This window comes from Carassius gibelio, chromosome A4, assembly GCF_023724105.1.
Source record: "Carassius gibelio isolate Cgi1373 ecotype wild population from Czech Republic chromosome A4, carGib1.2-hapl.c, whole genome shotgun sequence".
In the NCBI taxonomy this organism is placed as follows: Eukaryota; Metazoa; Chordata; class Actinopteri; order Cypriniformes; family Cyprinidae; genus Carassius; species Carassius gibelio.
In genome coordinates, this window is record NC_068374.1 from 10,181,596 (window position 1) to 10,194,452 (window position 12,857).

The 12,857-nt window shown below is 38.2% G+C and overlaps 1 protein-coding gene across 6 annotated transcripts; it reads left to right on the forward strand.

Moving 5' to 3' along the window:
• The first annotated feature begins 2,875 nt into the window (after window positions 1-2,875).
• LOC127969427 (uncharacterized) lies at window positions 2,876-12,246 on the forward strand. Of its 6 annotated transcripts, XM_052571374.1 has the most exons (12): window positions 2,876-3,753; window positions 4,691-4,736; window positions 6,876-7,062; window positions 7,307-7,406; window positions 7,512-7,639; window positions 7,719-7,778; window positions 8,214-8,279; window positions 8,362-8,418; window positions 9,218-9,277; window positions 9,701-9,897; window positions 10,448-10,607; window positions 11,602-12,243. In XM_052571374.1, the coding sequence occupies exons 3-12, from the start codon at window positions 6,879-6,881 to the stop codon at window positions 11,730-11,732; spliced, it is 1,143 nt and encodes a 380-aa protein (XP_052427334.1). In that variant the 5' UTR covers window positions 2,876-3,753; window positions 4,691-4,736; window positions 6,876-6,878; the 3' UTR covers window positions 11,733-12,243. The 6 variants fall into 6 exon arrangements, with proteins under 6 accessions (XP_052427334.1, XP_052427350.1, XP_052427342.1 ...); XM_052571382.1 differs by lacking the exon at window positions 2,876-3,753 and having other exon boundaries at window positions 4,277-4,736; window positions 7,731-7,778; window positions 11,602-12,246; XM_052571358.1 differs by lacking the exon at window positions 2,876-3,753 and having other exon boundaries at window positions 4,278-4,736.
• Window positions 12,247-12,857: the final 611 nt, after the last annotated feature.

Genomic DNA, 12,857 nt, shown 5'->3' on the forward strand with positions numbered 1-12,857 from the left:
GCAGCTGTGGCTATTGCTGCTCCTGCCGCTCACGCGCCAGTCTCTCCTTGCGCCCTCCTCTCCTGTCCGCCGAAAGGGCAAACCACCTAGCATGCCTCCATATTTCAGCTTCAGCACCTGGAAAACAGCATTACTGATTAGGATGAATGAGACATTTGGATCAGTGCTGGTCCTACATGACGACAAAACAGGCAGACGTATATTGCATTTGCTCAAAATGAAGATATGCCCATCCTTCTCGGCCTAATTCTATAACGATTTGTGCATTAGTTGATGGAACTGTAATAAAATAATAGCCTAATAATAAGAAAAACTGGTCATGTAAAACTGAATAAGACAAATGAACTATGTAACCATTGAGGTTAAGACGTAGCCCCAATTAGGCCTAGTAATAAAAAGAATAAGAAGAATAAACAGAAGGCATTATTGTTGGTGTATGCTCTTTTACGAAGACGTCAAAACTGGAAGAATTGAATCAAAAGAAATCTGTGCGGGAAGTGATTGTCATCCTCTTTTGCATGTCGTTTATCCTCGTACTTCTTAGCGAGTAAAAGTAGGCTACTTCACTCATCTCCCTACTACTAGGGCTGTCACTTTTGTGAAAAAAATCATTTTCAATTTTTAAGACATAAGTGTTTATTGAATCGATTTTCCGTGTCTAAAAAAAAGACGTTTCCTTTTTCAACATCGAATAACGGACGAACGTAAAGAGAGCGCTGGAAACGCACAAGTCAGCAATATTTCTTATTTATTGGCATGAAGTTTCGTGCAGAATAACAGCAACAGGAGTGCAACATTCTCGAAAAAAAAAATATACAGAGTAGGCTACTGCCATAACAAAAGAAAAACATTGCTGCAGGCTTCAACCGGCTGCATTTATGATTTAGGCAATTCAGAAATCTCCAAGATTATTTTAAATAATGATTCAATCCATTTCAAACAAGTTCAAAAATGAAATTTGGACTTAAGAAACAAGCCATGTGTGTTTTTTTTTTTTTTATTGAACGTAACCGACACTTCCCAGATAGCAGACAGATTTGGACCTTATCTGGGCCACTTTTGGCACTTACGGCTCAGTTACGGCACTGGCAAGTGTTGTGTGGGACAAATGTGGCCCAAATTACATGAGCCGGACCTAACTTGTGTTATGGCAAATATTGTGTGGGCCAAAAGTGGCCCAAATGTCATGAGCCGGGCATGGAATAGGTTACGGCAAGTGTTGTGTGGGCCAGACTTGGGCCGAATGTCATGAGCCGGACCTAACTTGTGTTACGGCAAATATTGTGTGAGCCAAAGGTGGCCCAAATGTCGTGAGCCCGGCATGAAATAGGTTACGGCAAGTGTTGTGTGGGCCAGACTTGGGCCAAATGTCATGAGCTGGGCATGAATAGGTCACAGCAAGTGTTATGTGGGCCAGACTTGAGCCAAATGTCATGAGCCGGTCTTGAAATAGGTTACGGCAAGTGTTGTGTGGGCCAGACTTGGGCCAAATGTCATGAGCTGGGCATGAATAGGTCACAGCAAGTATTGTGTGGGCCAGACTTGGGCCGAATGTCATGAGCCGGACCTAACTTGTGTTACGGCAAATATTGTGTGAGCCAAAGGTGACCCAAATGTCATGAGCCGGGCATGAAATAGGTTATGGCAAATGTTGTGTGGGCCAGACTTGGGCCGAATGTCATGAGCCGGACCTAACTTGTGTTACGGCAAATATTGTGTGAGCCAAAGGTGGCCCAAATGTCGTGAGCCGGGCATGAAATAGGTTACGGCAAGTGTTGTGTGGGCCAGACTTGGGCCAAATGTCATGAGCCGGGCATAGGTCACAGCAAGTCCTGTGTGGGCGAGACATGGGCCAAATGCCACAAGCTGACTGTATAAAATAGCAAACAAGCTCTTAACAGACAAAGGGCTAGTACTAAAAGATCAATCTTATCACAAAAACAAAATAAGCCTCCAAAGCTGACTTGAGCTTCTTACCTTAAGCTGTGAGACTGCTTAATTCATCTTCAGCAGTCAATCATAAACCTTAACACAAACTGAAATTCATTATTATTATTATTATTATTATTATTCATTAAAATTAGGTTTTCTTGCATATATTGTAAATATTCTGATTCACATGTCAACAATGTTAATTGATTATATTTTGTTTATTGTTCTTGTTTAGTAAAATTGCTCAATGTAGGCCTATTATTTGGCACTTTTTAATATCCCACAATAGTGCCTTCAATTGAAATACTGATTAAGTAGGATTACAATTTAATTGAAAATCGTGAATCATTTAACTTGTTGAAATACTTAGACAACCTCGCATGTGGTCCGGTGAATCTTCACTCAAAAACCAACACCTGGCAATGTGCACGGCCCAGGACCAGTTACCAATTTAGAGTGATATCAGTGAGATGGTGCTTACACAGAGCCCAAATAAGGACCCACCCAGCCACAGCCTGTTTACACTGCTAAATGTTTCTACTGCAATCACTAAACTACAGAGCAGCTTTCCCCCCCAAAGCTCCAATGAATAATTTATTTATGCCTATGTCTGCCATTTAGCAGAAGGGAGTTACAAACTCTATTTCACTTTACAACCTGATTTAATTATTGCTATTATTAGGTGCAGAAAAGAATTGTGTGTAGGCCAGAGGTGGCTGAGTGTTTATTACAAAAAACAAACAAACAAACAAAGAAAAACATGTCTAACATACATACATACATACATACATACATATATATATATATATATATATATATATATATATATATATATATATATATATATATATACATACATACATACATACATACATATATATATATATATTTGCACCCTGTGTATGTGTGGTTGATTGGATTTTTCTTACAACACCCCTTTCAGATTAGCTAACTTGGGACAGTTTTTATTATTTATTATTACTTATCATGTGAAATTGTTTGGCGCTAGAGAGAACATGACAAATGTTATTTATAGATGGAAAAATAAAATGTGTTTGTCACTGAAATAAAAAAGAACTGTAAAATATAAAACTAAAATAAAAAAGAACTGTAAAATATAAAACTAAGAAGGTAAGTGTCAGCTACAGCCATAGACTCTAAAAAAATATGGACGTAGTGTCCGTGACGTCACCCATAGACTCCGGTTTTAAAAGCTCAAAGTGTGCAGAGAAAAATAAAAAATAAATAAATCAAAGTTTGCAGAGCAGGCCATCGCCATCTTGGCAGCGCGTGACCGCGCGACGGATAATCGAAAATGGGCCAAAAGGCGGGAGCTGATTGCTGAGGCCACGCCCACCTAGCGCGACGGCATTGTCAGCAGCGGCAATCCACCTGTCAATCAAGTGGCCACGCCCTTAATTATGCAGAACTTTAAGTCTTAATATAATTTAAACGGATGAGTTTTTACAAAATTTACCCCCCTCACAGTTGTCATGAAGGGCAAAATTATTAAGACCAAAATCATTTTTTGAACCAGGCTGTAAACGTTTTTTTTTTTGCTGTAAAGTTGGGCATTTTAACATGGGAAGTCTATGGGACTCACTCCCTTTTGCAGCCAGCCTCAAGCGCCCAGTCGATGAATTGCAGTTTTTGTCACTTAATTGGCTTCACGAGAGAGAGCGCGAGGTTGCTGCTCGGCTACAGCAGGCATGACACTGCAACGGTACGTGCATGCGCATTTGCGCGTGTATTCGCGGGCGCGCTCTCTGCTTCGCGGTTAAAAAGTCCGTTGGTCTCTGCAGTCGATCTTTGGGCTTACTGGTAAGTAATTATTATACTGTTAAAAAACATTTAACTGTACAATACAAATTGTAATGAGATACTAAGAGTGTTGGTTTGCTAGTAGACGTTAGAAGCATGACTGAAATGACGTTATGGTATGTTAGCTGACTCTATTAAATAAGCTAATGGAGCTAAAGTTAAGCTAGGTAAAGCGCAAGATGCCATTTTAGGACACTGAAGTTGTATGTTGAACCGACATGTGCAGATTTATTTAGATATGTTTTTTGTACACTGCAAACAGGCATACATTCTGGATTAATTATAATAATAACAATCTAATAAACGTTTAAAGAACTATATATTCTTAGATTATCACCACTTTTTATAGTAACGTTAATCTGAATGTTTTTACACTAGCCTGATTGTTAGATACTTTCTATGGCTATTTTATGGCTTAAGTTATTATTCTGATTTGTGGAGTGATAAAGAGAGATAATAATTATATTATATTCTAAAATACCATTTGTAAAAATCAATGACTATAACATGAAAAAATGAAACAAGAGTTAAACCTGGTTCAGTAAATGCAAGTTAGCATTGCATGTTAGTCTCATCAAATTTTCAGAAAACTCGTAATATAACAAATTATTATCTCAATGCAAGTAACTGTTAATATTTAATTTATTAATTTGGGAAATTTCATTGTGATATCTATTAGTTAAAGTTAAGTTTACTAGTCTTGTTAATTGCTGTAGCAACATGCCATTTATTGGGCACATATAAACAGGTTTTCTTGCAGATCATTTAATATGTGCCATATGCATGTAATAATAAATAATTCATAACTGTAATGGATGCTGCACGTTAAATAAGCCTAAGTAACTAAAAGTAAAATATAGATGCTGATTGTTAATGTTAACTAATAGGCTAATCTACCTTTGTTCTTGTGTCCCCACCTCTGTCTCTCTTTGTACAGATTAGATCCACAGGAAAATTTCTGAAGGGGTGAACTGAAGAAAAAGGTGACATGGACTATTACAAGCATAGCAATTTAAGGAGGAAGGCTAGGAAAAGAGTGGATAATTTAATGCAAAAAATAGTCACTCTGCCATCTGGTAAAGAAGGCGAGAGCATTAACCAGCATCTTGAAAGTCACATTGATGAGCCTGAGCTTAATAGGGAAGGATGTCAACAAGACATGCAAGAACCCCCCGATAGCCTGATTGAAGAGATTGTGCTCAATAGGGAAGGATCTCTTGATATGGAAGACAGCATTGGCTGTAATGGTTCTAGCAGTGTGAAGAGCGACCATGAAATTTTATTGGGCAGCTTAGGTGACTGGGCAGTTAGATTTGGGGTGTCTTTGGTGGCTCTGTCAGCCTTACTGTCAATTCTTAGGATATACTTTCCCTTCCTGCCAAAGGATGGAAGGTCACTGCTTAAAACAAAGACAGACTACAAATTGGAGATGCTTGCTGGTGGCTCATTTCACTATTTTGGTATAGTGAATGTCGTCCAAAGAAAGTTCACCAGGTTATTATCCTCTTTTCCAGAAGGCTATGAATTTCTTTTACAGCTAAATTTTGATGGATTACCTCTTTTTAAAAGCTCATCCATTCAGTTTTGGCCCATTCTGGGTAAATTACCAAGACTCTCCAAAAAGCCTTTTGTGATAGCATTGTTTTGTGGGACGGCAAAGCCCAAAACACTGTCTGACTATCTAAAACATTTAGTTCAAGAGTTGAAAAGCATCAGTACTGGCTTTGTTTGTCAGGGCAAAACATTTCTCTTGAAAGTTTGTTCTGTTATTTGTGACGCACCAGCAAGGGCATTTATCAAAGGTATCAAGTCCCACACTGGATATTATGGCTGTGATAAGTGCTTACAAAGAGGAATATACACAAATCACCGTATGACATTTCCTGAGCTCACTGCTGCATGTAGAACAGATGAATCCTTTAGATTAGAAGCAAATGAAGATCACCACCTTACTCATTGTCCTCTGGTAGATACTGGAGTTGATATGGTTGCTGGTTTTCCCCATGATTACATGCACTTAGTGTGTTTGGGTGTTATGAGGAGACTTCTTGAACTGTGGGTTGGCACTGCTGGCTCTTTGCGCACCAGAATTTCGTCTTTGCAAGCATCCTTAATCTCTGATAAACTTTTGGCATTAGCACATCATATTCCATCTGAATTTGCAAGGAAACCTCGGGCACTCAGTGAGAGACTGAGGTGGAAAGAAACAGAACTGCGCCAATTTTTGCTGTTCACTGGTCCTATAGTTTTGAAAGGTGTCTTGTTGTCTCAAGTGTATGATAACTTCATGCTTCTTTCTGTTGCTATCTATATTTTGGTTAGCCCGCAGTATTGTTTACAATTGAACCACTTGGCTCATCATTTTCTTGTCTCATTTGTGGAGCATTATGGCTTGCTATATGGTAAAGACCAAGTAGTGTACAACATTCATGGGTTAGTGCATCTTGCTGGTGATGTGAAGGTACATGGCCATTTAGATGGTATCTCTGGCTTCCCTTATGAGAATTTATTGGGTGAACTTAAGAGAATGATAAGGAAAGCTCACAATCCTCTACCACAGGTTATACGCAGGTTATCTGAACATGAACAGAGGGGCTGTGATTTTGATTCACCCATTGAGCAGGAACCCTTTTTAAAATCTCCACATCACGATGGGCCAGTACCAGAGGGCCTTTTGGAAAATATCAGTCAGTTCAAGCAGTTGATAGCCGATGGTGTCACTCTAAAAACATCAAGTAAAGATGACTGCATTGTCATTGACGGGAACGTTGTTTCTGTGCAAAACATAGTTAGTCATGAAGACAAAGTGTATGCCATGTACCAGGAGTATAGAGTCAAAGAAGCACTTTACAGTTACCCACTCGACTCAAGGGAACTGGGAATATACATCGTCTCTCATTTGTCTCCTGTGATGCACTGTGTAGAGATGGTTAAGCCTGTGCAAAAGTGTGTGCGGTTGCCCTTGGGAGACAAGTTTGCAGTGTTCCCTCTTCCTCACACAAATTAATCTGAAGCACTTGTCTAGTCTTTGTACAAAGTGTATTATAGTTGATCGTTGTAGCATCCTTTTATTTATAATATCTTTAGAGTTTTACTGGCTAATCAGTTTACTTTTTTATCAGGAGATGTTTCTCATTGTTATTTTTGAATCTACTAATGAAGTGGAAGTAGTCCCTGACATTTGGGTGAAAAATAACACCTGTTTGTGGCCACCGTACAAACGTGAAGAAACTGTAAAAGCAGTGAAATCACAGGAACCACCTGGAGCACGTTGGATTCCCTACAAAGTACGCATCATATTAAGCAAAGGTAGAAAGAAGACAATATTTTACTTACACTTTCTGTATATGAAGAGTTCAGTAATTTCACTTAAATGACAATGAAAATTACCTATTAATTGTCATTTAAGTGAAATTACTGAACTTAAATATATGAGCTTGATAAAAATGATCATTCTAGAAGAAAATTTCAGATGGCATTTAGAGGCTTTTGCATCTGAACTCTTCATAAAGAATTTAGAGGGCTTTTGTTTTCAATTTTTTTTTTTTTAAAGTTACATATGAAGAAGCAAGACTCAAACTGCCAGAGGCTGAACGATTCACAGATTTGACAGATTCAGAAGACTCTCCACTCAAACGTAGACGGAGAAGAATGTAAGTTAAAAAGAGGGAGGAATAGAGCCATAATGGAATTGACTGAGCAAAACTCATTTTACAGCCTTCCATAATTTTTTGTTTCTTATTTAACCTTAAATGCAGGAAGAAGAATGTAGTCCTTGAAGAGGAAGACAGTGAAAGTGAGAGGCAGCAAGCATCCACACTACCCAGCCCTCCCAAAATGGCTTCTGCAAAGAAGCGGCCTTATTCACTCTCCCTGCTTTCACAGTGTAAGAGCGCTAATGTAAATTTTAGTGTCATATTTTCATTGTTGGCGTGGTTTGAATTTTAACACAGATTCTCCTACAGCGTCTCCTACAGCCGTCAACGTAGGATGCTCAGGCAATGAAAGGACTGCTGTCAGTGAATGTGAGTCTAACATTTTTCATGACTAGACTGGAGTAAACAAATGTAAATCAATTCATCTAACAAAATGACATGCCTTGTAATTCACCATCCTGCAAATAAAATACAACCAACCCTTTACACTGAATGTCATTCAAATGCAATTTTGAAACTACCTGAAAACCCAGAGATGTGCCCAAAAATTACAATTGAATGATCAAGATAAATTAATCATAAGATGATGACACCCTGAGCCCCCGCCAAACACGTAGACTGCTATTCTATGGGACACACTGCAATCAGGCCAATACATTTTGAGAGATATTGTCTTTGTGCAAATCAAGTTTTGTTAGAACAGACAGAAACTCAGGCACTGCACTGCTCTGTAAAATTGAAAACACTTCCAAACATGTGTTCCTCAGTGTCATATCCAGAAATTCCTGTTATTTTTCTCTGTAGTGTGCTCCGAAAGAAGGTGCAACATAACACCTACCCCACTGTCAAGAATTAGAGAGGATGTTGATTGTGAGTAGACATACAGAATTGATTGTATCTTTCTCTTACATTCCTTACTTCTGGCAGCTTACTCCTCTTTCTGTTACTATAGCTCTCAGTGGAGGAAACATCACACCATCCCAGGTCAGAACTGACCATTCCGGCATATGTGAGTAAATGTTGCATTCAGTTGAAGTTGACGATATAAACATTCAAAAGCTATTTGCATCAAAAACACTAAGTTGATAATGAAAATGTATGTGAAGAGCCTTCTACAGCTTTACCTGGAATCTACCTGAAAGTTATGTTTTCATGTAAAACCCAGCAGAGTAAATTTTGTTTACCATTCACATGTGAAAGACTGAATTAAGGGATTAATTAACTGTTTGTGTCTAAACTAGTTCAGATATATACTTTATTACAGTAGATGTGACTTGAAGAAATTAACAATTAAATTTGAGATTTTGTTTGGCCCCTTTCACTTATAGCCAGAAATGTTTAGGATAGAAATGAAGAAATCATCTCAGAAATGCTAATCATCTTTACAAAATCTATCTCCAAATATTTGTAAAATAATAATAATATTTATTGTTATATTTCCCCTGTAAAAGCCATACCTGAAGTAGTTTTGGTGTCATATGACAATCAAACAATGTCAGAGAACAATATATCACAAATAAAAGACCTGAAAAAAACTGGGTTCTACTTGTAAATTCAGACTAATAAATTAAATCAAAGTTTCTCCTGAACAGCATGTATGCTATCTTGAATAGCTGGTGGTGTTTGACCACATGGTTCAAAATGAAGTAGACTTGCATGGATAAATCTCCATGACAGATTTGTTCTTAAAACTAAAATGTGCATTTATTCATGATTTCATTGTAGTTATCTACAGACAGAAATGAGCCTTTTGAAAGTGTTGTACATTTTGAAATGTGAACTTTGAGGTTTTGGTCTCTTGTTTGCAGTGATTAATAGAAGAACCACAGCTACACCAACTCATGCCCAAAATGCAGACTTCAGTGAATGTGAGAGAAACTACACTTGCTTGGCCATCCTAAATTTCGTGAGCGTAGCGTTTGCTATTAGACAGTCTTTAAAGCATCCAATGAAAATGTACAGAGCCTTTCCAGAGTTGGACTAATGCAATTACAATGCCATGTTTTTTTTAGAAATAACTTTCCATTAAAGGAAAGTAAGAAATATCTTTGTGTATGCTGTCAATTATAATTCTTAAAAAGAAAGAAAATTGGAATCAGCAGGTCAGACCTTTAAAAAATTATAAGCCAGGAAAAATGCAATCGATGAATCTTCTATTAAAAGACTTAGGAGTTGTATTTTTCCACATCATTAAGTGAAATGAAATTGGCAGGCTAGAAACATAAAGTTATAGTTTTTTTTAATGCATATACTTCAACTAAATAGACTGTATCTTCTGATCACTGTTTTAGCTGTGATACGAACCATCCTGACCAATCAAGAAGTCATCAAAGATCAGATGGGCATTTTGGTGAAGCTAGTTCATCAGTTAAAGGGGACTGCAGAAGAGAGCCCATCTCTACCACCGGAAACCCTTCCGGTTGCAACCCTTCAAGAGCTTCTGGTTTTGGAGGGAAAGCTGCTTGATCAAGAATTCAAGAAAACTCTGGTAATGTATATTGGTACAATACCATTATAAGAGATTATGTATAAGGTAATTCAATCCAATACGATTATCTCTCTCACAAAGAACCATAAATGGTTAACTATCCTTCATTGGAAAAATCTCTTTACTAGAATCCCCATTTGCACTGGCTTCTCTGACTGTGGTTCCATTCAACTGTACATTATAAAACACTGACTATTAAATAAACTCTAAATTAAAATTAAATAGATAAACCAGATAAACAGTGCTCAGTGTTTCCCACAGAATTACAGTATTACTGTGGTGAGGGCTTATTTGTACAATTAGAAAAACAAAATAGGCAACAAAGTGGCTCAATCTAAAATGACTATGATACGATATCAAGAGTCAGTGGGTTTTTTTATGCACTGAAATGTGGTCAGATGTTTGGCTTGGATGCTTCCATTCCAGGTGGAACATATTTTGTCTCTTACAGAGATTGATTCTACTTGAACTGTCTATCTCCTCTGTCATCTAAATCAAATTAGCTACATGTGACACTTAATGCTTGCTGTCTTTTCCCCTTGTTTAACAGACGATTACCTTGGCACAAAGAGGAGGTACAGCCGTTAAGGACACTGTTTGGAGAATGATGGGATACCTCTTGACCAATGAACTTGCCAGACAGATGAATTGGAAAGGAGCCAATGGCAAGGCAGCCTTCAAGAACCTTATTCTAAGAGGGATAATCAATGGTGAGTCGCAGTGGTGTAGGTGTTGTTGCCTCTGTTTTCATTGAGATCTGTGCATTTGTTGGAATTTGCTGCTTACCTCACCCACAAACATGCATACACCTCTGGCCCTGTTTCAGAAAGCAAGTTCTTAACTCTGAGCCTGTATTGTTATACTCTAGATTTCAGAATGTGACTGGTGGGGAAAAGTTTGTCAGAAGTGACGTAATTCAGCTGCATCACTTTACAGCAGGGGTATTCAATTAGAATACAAAGGTCAAGTTAGAGAAATATCCCAAAAGGTCCGGAACATCAAAATGACTAACTTGCATTATCATTCAGAATCAGTACCCATATAGTTGTATCAGCATATGTTTTTAGTCAACAACTGACAATATTTCAGCAATATTCAGTTTTTACATCAAACTGGAGGGATAACAATAAAGAACTACTCCAATAATAAAGCTTTCTCAGACTGTTGTTGGATATAGGTTATCCTGGCCATAAAATGTGTACAAAAACTTAAATATTGCTCAACATTTAGCATGACTTTATTATATAAATTGGCCTTCTAACTCCCCACACCCAATCCAGTGTCCCTGTGTCATATGTACATTTGCACTCACTAAATAAATACTTAACTCTTACTTTACTTTATTTTGCTCAATCCTGTAATTTAGTTTGCCTGAGACCAGCACCAGAGTAATCCTAAAAGTCAGAGTATTATTTTTCAGAGCCCTATTTTTTTCAGCTCACATATTCTCACCCTATCAAGCCTGTCCTGAACGTTGACTGGAAAATGCATATGACATATCTGAGCTTGACAGTGGCATCATATGTATTGTATGTATGTTATATTGACTTTCAGTGTCACATTGCTTTAAAATTATGTGCTAGAATCACTGACTATATATACATTATTACTAATGTCTTGTTTCAACTGATGTCAAAAGTTATAAATTCTTGTCCTCCTGATAATATTTTACTATAACTTACTCAACCAACTATCTCATTATAGAGGCTGTACGAAGAAACCGACTTACAGCAACAACAACAGATCAAGAAACTGAACTGTGGATTAAAAGGTGGCTCCATCTTGCTGGAGACAGAGATGGAGGACGCCGTGCCAGGCAGCGAACTGATAACTGATGTAACCGAGACAGTCTACTTGTTGAGAACAATGCTATAGTTCAGCATACTTTCAGCTACATTAATTGTTGTGACAAATTTAAAGTTTAATTTGTTTTGTTAACTTTGTTCAATGTGGCTTAGTTTTATTCTGTTTTCAGCCATTATAATGGGTGTTTTTTGCATTGGAGCAACCATCAAAAAATATATTTAACGCTAGGCAGAGGTGCTGTCATTTCGTGAACACAAGTTGATTGTGACAGAGGACATTAGACACTATTTTTTCCCAAAACTTACAAGGGGGAATGCAAACGTTGTTCCACAGGAGCTCACGGACTGCAGATGTGCCCACAGGCATTTTTTGTTTATTGGCCCATTCAGAAAATCTAACATTTTCTATTTAGCTAACTGTTCATTCATTTTAATAAATGGAAATGAATAACAAAAGCAGTCATTGTTTGTTACTAGAACTGCTCTATTACAAGGTGGATTGAGTATCAGAAAGAGGTTTGAGTGTTGTGAGATGGTAATGCAAAATAGTTATTGGTCCTTACCTGATTGTGTTCCTGTGTGGACCTGTGTGTCCTGGTCTATACATAATTGATGTCCATTTTCTAGGTTCTGAGCTGATTTCCCCTGACACATGGCTGGTACATAACTGACACACGGCTCATGTAAGTTAAGGGTGTGATTAATTCCTCTGGCCCATACCTGGCCCGCAGCATAGGTGACGGGATGGTATGGCCCTGATCTGGCACACATCTGGCCCTTTAGATGCCTGACATCTGGCACATTTAAGGGGAAGCTGTGATTAAGTCTTTGGGCCCATACCTGGCCCGCATCTGGCCGGTAACATAGGTGAGAATATGGTATGGCTCTGATCTGGCACACATCTGGCACATTGAAGGTGAAGTGATTTATTCCTTTGACCCATGTAAGGTGAACATTATGGTACATTTTATTTGGCCCAGATTTGGTCCACATCACACCAGACATCTGGCCCATATAGGGTGAAACTGTGGCCGAGTTAAGGCAGCCACACTCACCCTGAGTCAACGCCGTAAGTCAAGGCCAAATGTGGGCCATAACAGAATTTCAGATGTGGCCCATATAAGGTGGATTTGTGGCTGAGTTAAGGCAGCCACA

What these genes read in the sequence shown, in the direction of transcription:
- LOC127969427 (XM_052571374.1), top strand. Translation starts at nt 6,879, where the DNA reads ATGTTTCTCATTGTTATTTTTGAATCTACTAATGAAGTGGAAGTAGTC. An exon ending in ACGCATCATATTAAGCAAAG is followed by an intron (nt 7,063 to 7,306) that starts GTAGAAAGAAGA and finishes TTTTTTTTAAAG; the next exon opens with TTACATATGAAGAAGCAAGA. An exon ending in AAGGACTGCTGTCAGTGAAT is followed by an intron (nt 7,779 to 8,213) that starts GTGAGTCTAACA and finishes TTTTCTCTGTAG; the next exon opens with TGTGCTCCGAAAGAAGGTGC.